This window comes from Choloepus didactylus, chromosome 12, assembly GCF_015220235.1.
Source record: "Choloepus didactylus isolate mChoDid1 chromosome 12, mChoDid1.pri, whole genome shotgun sequence".
In the NCBI taxonomy this organism is placed as follows: domain Eukaryota; kingdom Metazoa; phylum Chordata; class Mammalia; order Pilosa; family Megalonychidae; genus Choloepus; species Choloepus didactylus.
The window spans coordinates 24,211,160-24,226,350 of NC_051318.1; the positions used below are offsets into that span (position 1 = coordinate 24,211,160).

A 15,191-nucleotide genomic window follows, 5' to 3' on the forward strand; every position below is an offset into this window, starting at 1 on the left:
TTTATACACGTTCCACTTAAAATGTTACATGATCACTTCATGTTTTGACATTACTATAAAATGTTGCATGAAAGAGAAGTATGTCATTAGCAGTTGAAGTACTAATCACCCATTAGCTCAAACGAAGGCATGTGTTTTCACAATGGCAAATAGAAGCTGTCTCAGTCCATGTTAACTGCTGTGATGGCTTCTTTCCATACTTTCTCCATTCAGTACTACACTTTTTCTTTTCCTAATTTCTCTTACAATTTCCCTGTTAAACACTATGTTCTTTACTCACAGGCTGTATTCTCTGTGAGGATTTATAAATGGACTTTTTTTCACTTTCCAGGATGACTGTTAATTTCTTTCCCTATCTCATTACCAGCCACAATAAAAGATTCCTTCTTTTATAAAGTATATCCTAACTCAATAAAACACAACAGGTCATGCTTTTATGAAGTGAGAAAACAATATATAGATTCTTAAGTTTTAACCATTTCTTCTTTATACCTCTAAGCACTTTTACATATACATTTCTTATTTTCATATTTCTGCATATTTGTGTATAGCAAATAAGAAAATACCACCCAAGTAGCCAGGGAAGTATTTTGAAACATACATATCACTAGATAAACAGATTTATGAATCCTAAGATATGACCACCCCAAAATAAACAAGTTTCTCAAAAAGCACTCATTAAGCATATTATCTGGATAACTTGAAAATGGAGGCAAAGTCAAACTATCTCTAGCTATCCAACACTACATTAGAAGAGGCATATACATCTTTCTAGTTACATATATACAAATTCATAGCTCCAAATAATATCTAAACTTAAATAACCAAATATACATATGTATCAAACTTACCAAACTTCGATACTGGCCCTGAAACAATTTTGAAGTCCGACTGTGTAAAGATTGGGATCCAAGAGAATCAAAAGATTTGATTCGATGAGATGAAGGTCGAGCACATACGGAATCACTTCCTAGTCCAATGTCTGAAGTGGTCATGCATATAAGAAAAAAGAAAGAGCTTTAAAATGCCTGATATCATGCACCCTCACTAAGCACTAGGCTTTAAAAACAGGACAGCCACAGAGGGACACACCAAAAGACCTCAACAAAGCAAGTCATTTATGCAACAGACAAAGAACAAATTCTTTGTCTACTGTATAAATGACTTTCATTCATTCCCCAATTACCTTTCCAGAAATTATCTGGAGATAACTATATGGCAGTTCTTTCCTAGTATAATTTTTCAAAGTTAATTACTAAATATATCCACAAAGTATCTTACTTCTGAAATGTTTTACAATTATTTTTAATAGTTTCCCTTCACCTGGAAAAATAAGCCTCTCAAACTATTTGGCAGAGTACTCATTCCCCAACGCATCACCACCATATACTTATATTTCCAAGATTATGCTTCAGGTAACAAGCAATAAGAATTATTTTGCAACAAATGGAAAAGACTCTTAAAACCAACAAAAAAGTCCTTTTGTATTTTTCGGCCAGAGAGAACATTTTGGGGATCATTTCCTCAAAATGAAGGTACCGCATGCTCTGTTCATCTCACAGTGTTGATGAAAGGATCAAAATAAACAAATGTTCAAAGGGCTTAGTTCTACTCTCTCTGAATTCCCTTCATGATTAGACACTCGACTTAGGCCAACCAAGAAGTAAATGCTAGCAACCTCTTTCTCAGAAGTAATTCAATAATAAAAATTTTTTACTAAATGAGGCTGTGAGAAAAAGTTTTCTAGGGAAATCACTGTTTCAAGGTGCATGTCTCTAACAATTTCCTAAAGCTACAATAGGGAGCCTCCTACAGAAGCATTCTTAAACTGGTAATCTCCAGGTCATATTTTTTTTGGTAGATATGTATGGATTGGCTCATATAGCATACAAGAAAGTTTCAAATCAGTTGTCAATATTTAGAAGTCTAAAGATGTTACAGAAAAAAAACAGATTTTCAGTTTTTCTTGAAAAACTTAAGATACAAAACACTGGATCTATATTACATTATGATAAACTGGCCCAGGGCTAAGTTGCGTTAGCCATATACAGTTCAACCCAATTCCCTTCCTACTTCTCTCTTTTATGTTGCCTGTCTGACTCTATAGACATTTGTGTCTGGGAACCCTGTTCTAAAACAAACCTATCATATCAGTCTTTAATTCCTATCAGGTCATCTCTAAAGGGCTCCCTACAATTCTAAGGTCCTGCTTAGGGCTATGAGTAATCTCCATATCAGTATTTTCTACTTCATAATGACACAGGCTCTAAGTGATTTTAACAGCTTTATGTAATCCTGCACAAAAACCAGCTACTGAAGATATTTCATAAAGATTTTATCCACAGTGGCTATCAGCCATATCCCCATGGTGCTCTACTGATATTAACTTCCAAAGAAATTTTTTTTAGTACAATGAAGGTATCCTGACATCATCCCTTACTTCCCTATCACCAATCTTCTGTCCAACTAAAAGGCAAAGATTCATATAAATGCTTTGAGAACACAAACGAATTTTTAAGCAACAGAAGTAGAGAGAAGATAATGGAAAAATTTTCTCAAGAAGACCAACAACCCCAGAAACAAGAGTTGGAATTATCTTATTAAGTCAGTCATTTAAATTTGAAATCTAAAAAGATATGGTCATTTCCTTCGCTCCTACATCAAAACAAAAATTAAGAGCAAGCAGCCAACAAATATAAAAGCAAAAATTTCTTTCCATCTGAGAGAAGTAGCTGGTATTGTTTAAAAACTGAGGTTTACTTCATAACTTCAAAACAAGCTTACTTCATAACTTCAAAATTTATTAAAGAACAGTCCCACATATTTTACATCCAGTGTGCATACAATGATATCAGAATACATGGGAAATACATTTACATAAGAAAGGAGTGAAAATGATGGTGATATGTGCCCACAAGATATTTGATCCTGGCTTCTTTCATTCTCTATTATTTATACAATACAGCAGTTAAACCTTAATTATTCACAATCACATTACCCCCTCATCATTTTGTCCACTGCTTTTACTAACAAGCATCTTCATATAAAATGTAGACAGGGAAAGAGTCTAAGGTGAAATTCAAATTTACCACTCTGTAAGCAACCTTCAGGAAATATTCAATGGGAGAAGTTTTCAAATTAAGAATTATTTATAGATTTTATTTATCTATGTTATTCTTGTCCCTGCCTGCCACAGAGACATATATTAGCTGTTAAGATACCTCATTCAAAACTCTTAGGCACAAACATACTCTTAAGTTACTTTAAGACAGTTACCACATGTGGTTATAAAATGTAAATATGCCATACTCCGTGCTTGATCTCACATAATAATTTCCATTTCTATGTCATCCATATCTTCATGAAACTAATTTTCTTCTTTATTATTTGTTCATAGTAAAGCTATCATTTTACAATGTAGGGATATAGAAGGGAGTCTCATGGTCTAATTAATTACATTTATAAAATGCGACCAATATTCTTGTTTACAAAACATTAAATGATGTGATGATTTTAATTATTTTACACCCATCTTTGTTTTTCTTCTCTTTAAATATTAATCACTCCTTTCCATTCCCATCTCTGTTCTTTCTCCTGGATTTAGGGTCTCCAGACATTTTCCTATTACTTGACTATACAGATTCTAATTTATTGGTATTTCCTAGATGCTTTCATCTGAGTAAACTCAAAGAATTCCAACTTCAAACCGTAGAAAGTCAACCTATGAAAACTTAGCTATGTCCAATCATATGCTTGTAGAGTCAAGGACAGCAGTAGCCTGCTATGACAGCTCATGTTGAAATTAGAAATAGCTCCAAATGTTTTTCTATACTGGTAAGACCTCACTTCCTGCTCTTCCATAATCAGAAACACCAGGCATTATTTCCCTTTGCCCACTTCTTACCCTGGTATACAGGGAGTGGAGTGGCTCCTAAACATCAATCTAAAGACAAAGTATGTGTTAGAAGATGGCACTAAGGACAGTCTCTTCCACTCCAAGGATTCTTAGAGCTAGGAATTGTAGCCCCAATTATAAATTCAGTCCTTACTCTAGATACAGTGAAGTAAATAAAGCCCCAAAGCTGAAGGGCCAAGATGAAACTAAGAGACTCTTAGAAAATCAACTTAAAGAGCTGTCTGTTCAAAATAGACATCTCAAATTTTCTTTCTCAAACATATATGAAATTTCAAATCTGCAAACAGAAAACAAAACACAACAACAACAACAAAAAAACACCTTAACACAAGAAGCTACTAAAGTTCCTTCTTTTTAAGCCTCATAGTGCTTCAAGATAGAATTCCTCAGGGATTCCACTGGAAGAGGCATAAAGACTTCTTTCAGATAGCCTCGATGTAGATGATGACAACAGAAAACTCGTCCCTTTACTGTAGTCTTAGAAGTCTGTGGAGACAGGGAAAACACAGCTCTCCTCACCTCCAACTCCTACCCTTCTCCATTTAGGCAACAACTGGGAGCTGCAGAACATTTCAAACCACGTATCTTAGGTATTGTAACAGTTCTCAGGAAACCTTGATCTTAGGTAGATGTTCACTTTAGAGGGCCAATTCACTGAGCACTCCTTTTGTTATGAGCTCCTCTCTACAACATACTGCTTACTGGATACAAGCTCTTAATCAGCACAAACTCTTAATGAAAACACAGAGTAAGGTGCTTCCAGTTCTACAACAGCCCACGATTCTTCCCATGTGGATGGGAATATCTACTTTGTCATACTTTTAGGTAAGAAATCTCTATGACTACAGCAAGTAAAACACCTGATATCTACCAGAGGACTTCATGAGAAAGATTTTGCTAATAAAAAAAATTCACCGCAAAAGCAAAAATGTAATACAACAGAAACTTATTTTTTTATTCAATAATGCTCACCGTGCCTTGCTAACAGAAACTAAAGGTTTTCTCCCTGTTCTGTCCTCCCACCCCCTCAAGTTCAAAAAAAAAGAAGAAAAGAAAAGAGTCTTACCTGCTGTTACTTTATTTAGAGTCACTAAGGAACTCAGGACCTTGTTAAAATTCTGCCCTTGATACAAATCATTTGCATCAAATGTCTGAAAGGAAAAATTAAACAAGCAAAATTAGTACAGTCTTACATTAGGTATAGGATAAATTAAGCTCTCCCAGCAACGTCAGGATCCATGTGTATAGGATTCTCAGTCTGAAATTATAAAGATGAAGGCACCATCTGAGAGAGGAAGACTAAGCGAGCTCAGCTTCAGTCTTGAGATAAAGATAGTCAATCAGAATTCCTTCATTTATCCATAGTTTCATCCCTTGGCCATAGATCAGTTTCCTAAAGATCAACTACCTAGACCTCTGCTGTACCTCATCTTTATAACCCGAGGCATGGAGCCTGATTTGCTACTGGCACACCATAGTCAGTGGTATAATGTTTTGTCACTTTATATCCTTTTCCTCTTAGATTAAAGCAGAGGGGACTTTTGGCAGGGCATAATTCATTCCCCTTCCTAATTGAAGAAAAAAATTAAAATGGCAATCTATTCCCCAGCTTACAACAGCAAAAGAAAAACACAAATGTTAGAAAACACAAAGTGAATGAAAGTAACAGAAGGGGAAGACAAGGAGAAACAAACATTCAGAAGTGAAACAGATACATAAAAGGGGAATGTTTTCACCCTTACAACCGAATACAAAGCCAAGAGTCATAACTGGTTTGAGTCTGCATTTTTTCTTTTTTTCAATTTAGGACTATCTAGGTATCTAGGAACATGATGAAGTTAGATAATACTGACAGTCACTTTATACTACCAATACTGAAACAGAGAAAGATAAAGTACATCATCCTGCCCAAACTGTGTTTTTGTATGCGAGCATACATATTTGCACATACACACATTCACATGTTAAAACACAGTTCTTATTCTAAATACTGTCTAAAGACTATATAAAACTTTTGATCACCAAATAACCCCCAAATGCATAAATAGTCAAATAATCCACAACTATGTTTCACAAGTGCAAACATCAGATAAAAACATATAGAAACCAAAAATTACACTGTGTAATTATACTTCAAGGTTTCTCTCACTGAGGCAAAAATGAACAAACTTGATCAGTGATTCCCGGAATGAGTATCAGTAGACAAACACTTAGTGAATTATGTACTTTATATGTCGGCACATACATAGTAAACTGAGGGTCTTCTACAACATTCTATATTAGTAAATGGTTTATTGCTTTTCATTGTTCTGAACACCTCTACCCTTTGACAACCAGGAATGACTTCCCATGGCACTGCAGTCTAAAAGTCCAAAATTCTTAAATGTACTCTTGCAAGGTCTTTGACAACCTGGTACTGAGTTCTTCTCCAGGTTTTCTATTACCTCTCTCCCCCTCATTCTGGGCTCTACCATCCTCTTTTTTAAAGTTCTTCTAATTCAGCAGACCTCTCAACAGATCCTGCCAGTAACTTCCTTCTTCTCTTCCCATCTCCCCCACCCCCATTCCCTTTCCTGGCTAAGGCTTACTCATCTTCCTGACAGAGCCCTTCCTTAAGAGTCCTCTACCTTGCTTCCCCCACAAGACTAGAATTAGGTACCACGAACATATGCTGGCAGTACACATTTATAACAATTATAATCTTAGGCTCAATGTCTGTATTCTGCCATAGAATATAACATCTACAAAGACAATGAACAACTCTTATTACAACAACATTGCATCTCCCCAAACCTAGCGAAATGGCTGGCACACAGTAATAACATTTGAGTTAATGTTTATAGAGAATGGTAAATGAACCAATCCATCCAACTATCCCTCCCGTGGATGCTAAGATTTAACTTTAAATGGAATTCACATAAAGAGAAGCTAAGAAAAGCTATTACAAATTTGAATAATTATTGCTTTCTTACTAAAAATATCATTTTCAATTAATGGGTCTTCTGTCTACAATTTCTGAAATAATGAATAAAAATAGGCCTGAGGTTTATTTATTTAAACATGAATAAACAAAATAAAGAAACTTCGAAGTTGAAAAACTCCCTCAAGAAAGAAGGCCATCAAATTACTGGAAGATTCAAGAAGACAGCTGAAAGCAGAATTCACTTTTTAAAAGTTCGAATTAAATTAAAAAAATTTTTTTAATATATCTAAGCATTCTATATACACTTATTGATGCCATTTCTAAAATAGATCAAGTATGAAATAATTACTTCATGAAGCAGTCTTCTGGTAAAAAACAACAACAACAAAAAAACGTACCCTTTAAAATAGACAGTATTTAGAATCACCTTATATAGAATTTAACTCATTTGTTGTAATATCTCTTTTAAAAAGAAATACCAACTCAGATAAAAGCATTATCTAAGTTGATTTACATTAATCTACATTTAAAAAATGATAAACATGGGATAAAAATGTGTTTTCTTTAAACAATGGAAAGTATTAACCTTACTAGGCCTCAGGTTCCTTATATGTAAAACAAGAAAGTTCTCTTCATTTTAAAATGCTAATCTGTATATCTCGTTCAGCTCTTAAGTTCTAATTCTTGAGCTTGGAGAATTCAGTCATGGTATTCTACAAAAAATATATATATAAAGTTTCTACTAACCTTCATTATGGTGAGGCAGCGAGTCACGAAACTGAGAATAACAGGATGTTAAAAACATGAAGTTTCCTGTTATTCCAGAACTATATATCTTTCTTACTTGGATACCAAGAAACACTGATTGGCTGAAACTGCCCACCAATGGGCTTCACTATGACATCAGAACTGAAGTGAATATGTATATACACCACATTACTTAACAGGAAACTAAACAATGAGATGAAAGAAATGTTTGCTAATGGGGTGAGGGGCAGGTAGGGGGGTGGGGGAGAAAGGATGCACATTCCAAGCCAACAGAATGTTTTATTTTATCATCTCTAGAGAAAGATAACAGACCATTTCCTGAAATAGGAATCTACTCAACAAAAAGCAAAACCGAAAAATCATAAGATAGCAAGAAAATTTTTACTATGGTAATTAGAAAAAAAGTTTCATTAGAACTTCTATAGAAGTATCAGTAAAAAAAACAAGTCATTGTGTATAAGAGATATGCAGGACATGCAAAATGATAAATTGTTCCATAAGGCTGTTCAGTGCTTAAATAAAAATAAATGCCTCACCTTAAATAGGAATAATCCTACCCTTCACCATTCCCACCTGACATCATCTCATTTACTTAACTACCCAGTGTTAAGAGCAACCTATTTCTGACTCTTGGCAAGGGTAAGAAGGAAACAGGAAGGAAGGAAGGAAGCACAAATCATATTCCATTGTCTCCAAGCCGTCCATCAGGTACCTTCTACAACACTGGTTCTCAACATAATCTGTAAATAAGAATCTCCTGTAGAAGGTTAAAAAAATCCCGATTCTCACGCCACAGCCCAGACCAATCAATGGGCAGTCAAGGTTGATACTGCTCTGGCGTAATAAGATGTTAACAAATCTAACTCCAATAGCAGGCTCACAAAAGCAAACATAGAAACCAAAAGTTGGTTCTTTGAAAATCAGAAATGAAAGGAGGGACATAACACCAAACTTAAAACAGATTATAAGAAGATGCTACGAACAATTGTATGCCAACAAATTAAAATAGTCTAGATGAAATGGACAAATTCTTAGAAACACAAAAATTACCAATACCAGATAAAGATATCACAATAAAAGAAAATTATAGACCAATATTCCTCATGAATATAGACATAAAACTCCTCAAAAAAATAATAGCAAAACAAATCCAACAGCACATCAAAAGGATTACACAACATGACCAACTTGGACTTATCCCAGAAATGCAAAGGTGGTTCAACGTAAGAAAATAATAAATTAATGTAATATAATACATTAATAAATGAGGGGGGGGAAACATGATCATCTCAACTGACAGGAAAAGTGTTTGATACCCTTTCTTGATTAAAACTCTCAGAAAATTAGAATTAAAAAGGAACTTTCTAAGAAAGTATTGAAAGACTTTAGAGTGGCAGCCATGAGCTGCAGGGATGCTGTTCTTGCACATGGGGGTGGGGGTGGGGGAGGTGGCAGTGGTGGGGGTGGGTCAGTGTACAATTAAATGCTTATACGTTATTTAAAAAAAAAAAAGCTTTCCCCCTAAGATCAGATGGCATGATCTTATATATAAAAATCCTGAAAAATCTACAAAAAAAGCTAATAAAGCTAATAACAGCAAAGTGGCAGGATAAAAGATCAAAACACAAAAATCAGTACCTGTTTCTATACACCAGCGAAAGAAACAATCAGAAAAGGAAATGACGATAACAATTCCACTCACAAGAGCAACTAAAAGAATAAAATGTCTAGGAATAAATTTAACCAAGGATGTAAAGGACTACAAATCATTGCTGAGAGAAATTAAAAAACACCTAAATAAACTGAGATACCTCATGCTCAAAGACTGGAAGACTTAATTTCATTAATATGTCAATACCACACAAAGAGCTTTACAGATTCAACACAATCCCAATTAAATTTCCAAAACCCTTCTTCACAAATATGTAGAATTACCAAGTTCATGTGGGAAGGCAAGAGGCCCTGAAGAGCCAAATTTATCTTGAAAAAGAAAGAAGCTGGAGGACTCACAATTTCAAAACTTTCCCAATTTCAATACTTATTACAAAGCTACAGTAATCAATACAGTGTGGTACTGCCACAAGGACAGACTTATACACCAATGGAATAGAAATGAGAGTTCAGAAAAAAACCCACACATCTATGGCCAGTTGATTTTCTTTTTAATTGAGATTGTTCACATATAACTATCCAAAGATCCAAAGTGTACAATCAATTGCCCATGGTACCATTATACAGCTGTGCATCCAACACCACAATTAATTTCCTTCCCCAATCCCTGAAACATTTTCATTACTCTAGAAAAGAAATTAAGATAAAAAAAGGAAACTCCAATCATCCCATACTCCTAACCACCCCCCCTCCTTCACTGAATCACAGCCTTGGTATAGTACATTTGTTACTCTCGATGAAAGAATGCCAAAATACTACTAACTGTAGTATATAGTTTGCAACAGGTAAAAATATTTTCCTATATGCCCCTCTATTATTACCTTCTAGCTATAGTGTCATACATTTGTTCTAGTTCATCAGAAGGCTTTCTAATATTTGTATAGTTAATCACGGACATTGTCCACCACAAGATTCACTGCTCTATACATCCCCATCCTTCAACCTCCAACCCTCCTTCTGGTGACATACATGACTCTGAGCTTACCCTTTCCACCACCTTCACACACCATTCAGCACTGTTAGTTATTCTCACAACATGCTACCATCACCTCTGTCCATTTCCAAACGTTTAAGTTCAGCCTAGTTGAACATTCTGCTCATAATAAGCAACTGCTCCCCATTCATTAGCCTTGTTCTATATCCTGGTAACTTATATTTCATGTCTATGAGTTTACATATTATAAGTAGTTCATATCAGTGAGACCCTGCAATATTTGTCCTTATGTGTCTGTCTTATTTCACTCAATATAGTACCCTCAAGGTTTCTTCATCAACCCATTTTTTTAAAGATGGTTTTGTTCACACACCATACATTCCATCCTAAGTAAACAATTGTTGGTTCCCTGTATAGTCACGTATTTATGTATTCACCACCATCGCCACTATCTATATAAGGACATCTCCATTTCTTCCACAAAGAAGGAGGAAGAGTCAAAGAAGGTAGAGACACAAAAGAAAAAGAAAAGAGAGAGAGAGAGAGAGAGAAAAAAAAAACATGACAGTTAGAAAGCAACAAAAGAAAAGACAGCATTAAACTAAAGTAGAATAAAGAGTCAGACAACATCACCAATGTCAGGAGTCCCATATTCTTCCCCTATGTCCATCCTCCTCCGTATGCATATAGCTTTGGTATATTACCTTTGTTATATATTAAAGGAAGCACAATACAATGTTTCTGTTAATTATACTCCCTAGTTTGCATTGATTGTATTTCCGCCCTCCAATCCCACCCTATTTTTAACACCTTGCAATGTTGACATTAATTTGTTCTCCCTCACATAAAAACATATTTGTACCTTTTATTACCTTCATTGAGCACCCTAGGTTTCACTGAGTTATACAGTCCCGGTCTTTATCTTCAATCTTTCGTTCTGTCCCACATGGTCCTATCCTTCCTCTTTCAACCACATTCACAGTCATCTTTGTTCAGTGTACTTACATTGCTGTGCTACTATCGCCCAAAACTGTTCTCCAAACCTCTCACTCCTGTCTTTTCCTTTCTGTCTGCAGTGCTTCCTGTAGTGTTTCCTGTAGAATAGGTATCTTGTTCACAAACTCTGTTATTGTCTGTCAGAGAATATTTTAAGCTCTCCCTCATATATGAAGGCCAGTTTTGCTGGATATAGGATTCTTGATTGGTGGTTTTTCTCTTTCAGTGTCTTAAATATATCACCCTATTCCTTCTTGCTTTCATGGTTTCTATTGAGAAATCTGCACATCGCCTTATCAAGCTTGCTTTGTATGTGATGGATCGCTCCTCTCTTGCTTTCAGGATTCCCTCTTTATCTTTGATGTTTGATAATCTGATTATTAAGTGTCTTGGCATAGGCCTATTCTGATCTATTCTGTCTGGGAATGCGGTGCTTCTTGGAGCCGTAATTTTAGGTCTTTCATAAGAGATGGAAATTTTCGTTGATTATTTCCTCTATTATTGCTTCTGCCCCTTTTCCCTTCTCTTCTCCTTCTGGGACACCAATGACACGTACATTCCTGCATTTTGTTTTGTTCTTAAGTTCCTGGAGACATTGCTCATATTTTTCCATTCTTTTCTCTATCTGTTCTTTTGTGTGTAGGCTTTCAGGTGCATAGTACTCCAGTTCATGAGTGTTTTCTTCTGCCTCTTGAGATCTGCTGCTGTATGTCCCCACTGTGTCTTTCATCTCTTGTGTTGTGCCTTTCATTTCCATAGATTCTGCCAGTTGTTTTTTAGAACTTTCGATTTCTACCTTATGTACATCCAGTATTTTCATTATACACTTCATCTCTTTTGCCAAATCTTCCCTAAACTTTTTGAATGATTAAATATTAGTTGTCTAAATTCCTGTATCTCAGTTGAAATGTAAGTTTGTTTCTTTGACTGGGCCATAATTTCGTTTTTCTTAGTGTAGGTTGTAGTTTTCTGTTGTATAGGCATCTGATTTCCTTGGTTACCCCAATCAGGTTTTCCCAGACCAGAATGAGCTCAGGGTCTCAGGAGGAGGCAATACTATCACATCTCCCTGAGGGTGTGTCTTAGAAGATTGGTACCCCCTATGAGGCCTCAAGTCACTATGCTTTTCTGCCCAGCAGGTGGCATCTGTCAGTCTGTCAGCCTGTAGCTCCAGACTGGTGTAAGGAAGTGTGCCCCATGGCTGTTTTCCCCCAGGCTCAGAAGTCTGGTTCTGAATGGAAGGCGGATAGTAGAGCTTGGCACCACCTTCTTCCTTTTAGAGAAAATACAACCCATAGGGAAAGGTCAATTACATTTGAATACTCTCTCAGCCTGTGCTATCTCCACCTGTATCTGGGTCAGAGCACTGGGAACTGAGAATGGCTGAGGCTTTCTCCACTGAGCAGAAAAAGGGACAGAAAGCCCCCTTCAGGGCCAGTCCACTGCCACCCTCCGGCTCTCCGAGGTCAGTCATCACCAAAAGCCTCTGTCTGCTTGTTGGGTGTTCATATCCACGTTTCTTAATTAAAACCCCAGGTGGAGTTCAGCTGAGCTATATTTGTTTCCTCGCAGAGTGCTGCTCTCCAGCTCTGTGAGGCTTTGCAGTTCTGGCTGTTGCAGGAGGGGGCTCCCGTCTTGCATCTGCAGTTTTTACTTACAGATTTTATGCTGCGATCTTGGGCATTCCTCCCAATTCAGGTTGGTGTATGATGAGTGGGCAGTCACACTTGTCTCCCCACACTGAAACCAGATTAATTATTAGTTGTTCCTGGTTGTTTATTAGTTGTTCCAGGGGGACAAACTACTTCCACTCCTCTCTATGCTGCCGTCTTCTTCTGCCTCCCTATGGCCAGCTGATTTTTGACAAGGGTGCGAAGTCTACTCAATGGGAAAGAATACTCTCTGCAACAAGCGGTGGTAGGAAAACTGGATAACCACATGAAAAGAATGAAAGTAGGCCCCTACCTCACACCATATACAAAATTAACTCAAACTAGCTCAAGAACCTAAATGTAAGAGCTAAAACTATAAAATTTTTAAAACAAAACATAAGGAAACATCTTCACATCTTCAGGACCTCGTTACACGTAACAGATTCGTAAGACTTTACATCCAAAGCATGAGCAACAATAAAAAATACATAGATTGGACTTCATCAAAACGAAAAACACTGTGCATCAAATGACATTATCAAGAAAATGAAAAAGCAACCAACAGAATAGGAGAAAATTATTTGGAAACCAAATATCTGATAAGTGTTTAAAATCCAGAATATATAAAGAACTCCTACAACTCCACAACAAAAAGACAGCCTAATAAAAAATGAGGAAAGGACTTGAACAGACATTTCTCCAAAGAAGATATACAAATGGCCAATAAGCACATTAAAAGATGCTCAACATCACTGGTCATTAGGGAAAGGCAAATCAAAACCACAATGACATACCATTTCATACTCACTAGAAAGGCTATCACTAAGGAAAAAAAAAGAAAAGAACAAGTGTGGGTGAAGATGAGGAAACACAGAAACTCTTATATACTGTTGATGGGAATGTAAAATGATACAACCACTGTTGGAAAACACCTCGGCAGTTTCCCAGAAAGTTAAATATAAAACTACCCCAAGACCTGGCAATCTCACATCTAGGTATACACACAAAATAATAGAAAGCAGAGACTCCAACTGATATTTGCACACCAATGTTTACAGCAACATTATTCACAACTGCCAAAAGATGGAAGCAACCTGTGATGGTTAGGTTCCTGCGTCAACTTGGCCAGGTGATAGTACCCAGCTGTCTGGTCAAGCAAACACTGGCCTAACAATTGCTGCGAGGACGTTTGTGGCTGGTTAATAAACCAACAGGCTGGTTTATTAAATCATCAACTGACTGCAGCTGTGACTGATGACTCACCAAAGGGCATGTCCTCCCAATAAGAGAATGCACTTCGCTGGATTTAATCCAATTAATCAGTTGAAGACTTATAAGCAGGACAGATAGAGGACTTCACCACTTCTTCGGCCCCAGCAAAGAGTTTCCTGAGGAGTTCGCTGAAGCTGCCGGTTCATTTCCTGAGGAGTTCGTCAAAGCTGCTGGTTCGCTTTCTGAGGAGTTCATCGGCCATCTTCCTTGGAGTTGACAGTTTGCTGACTGCTCTACAGAATTTGGACTCATGCATACCCACAGTTGCGTGAGTCACTTTTATTAATTTTATAGTCATAGACACCTTCAATGATTCTGTTTCTCTAGAAAACCCTAACTAATACACAACCCAAGTGTCCACCAACAGATGACTGGATAAACAAAATGTGATATATACACAATGGAATATTATATTCAGCCACGAAAAAGAAGTTCTGATACATGCTACAACATGGATGAACGCTGAAAGTCATCATGTTGCATGAAATAAGCCAGACACAAAAGGACAAACACATGATCTCACTTGTATGAAATAATTAAAATATGCAAATTCTTATTCAGAAACTAGAATATAGTTATCAGGGGTCAGGATAGAGGTAGGAAAATAAGGAGTTTCTGTTTGGGGTGATAGAAAGGTTTTGGTAATGCCTAGTGGTGATGGAAGTACAACGCTGTGAATGTAATTAACAATGACGAGTAATATAGTCGAAAGCAGTTAAAATGGGACATTTTTGGTTGTATGTATGTTACCACTTAAAAACCATAAACCTGTACAATACAAAGAGTGAACCCTAATGCTAACTATGGACCATAGTTACTAGTGTAATTGTAATATTGTTTTATCAATTGTAACAAAGCTTACCACACTAATGCAAAATGTTAATAATAAGGAAAACTGTGGGGGTAGGGAGTAATATGGGAACTCTGTACATTCTGCATTATTTTTCTGCAAACCTACAACTATTCTAATAAAAAAAAAAAGGAAGAAAGAAAGGGGGGAGAAAAGGAGAAAGAAATTAAAGATCTGGATTTTCTGGTTGAAATGGATAAGACACTTGT

The 15,191-nt window shown here is 36.4% G+C and overlaps 1 protein-coding gene across 3 annotated transcripts in view; it reads right to left on the bottom strand.

Annotated features, from left to right (window-relative positions):
* Positions 1-15,191, bottom strand: part of ARHGEF7 (Rho guanine nucleotide exchange factor 7) — a 254,497-nt gene that overhangs the window by 144,407 nt on the left and 94,899 nt on the right. For all 3 annotated transcript variants that reach the window (XM_037799666.1, XM_037799667.1, XM_037799668.1), the window contains exons 3-4: positions 4,983-5,067; positions 852-982 (exon numbers count right to left, since the gene is read on the bottom strand). In XM_037799666.1, the coding sequence (XP_037655594.1) occupies positions 852-982; positions 4,983-5,067 (216 nt within the window). The remainder of the gene's footprint in view (positions 1-851; positions 983-4,982; positions 5,068-15,191) is intronic.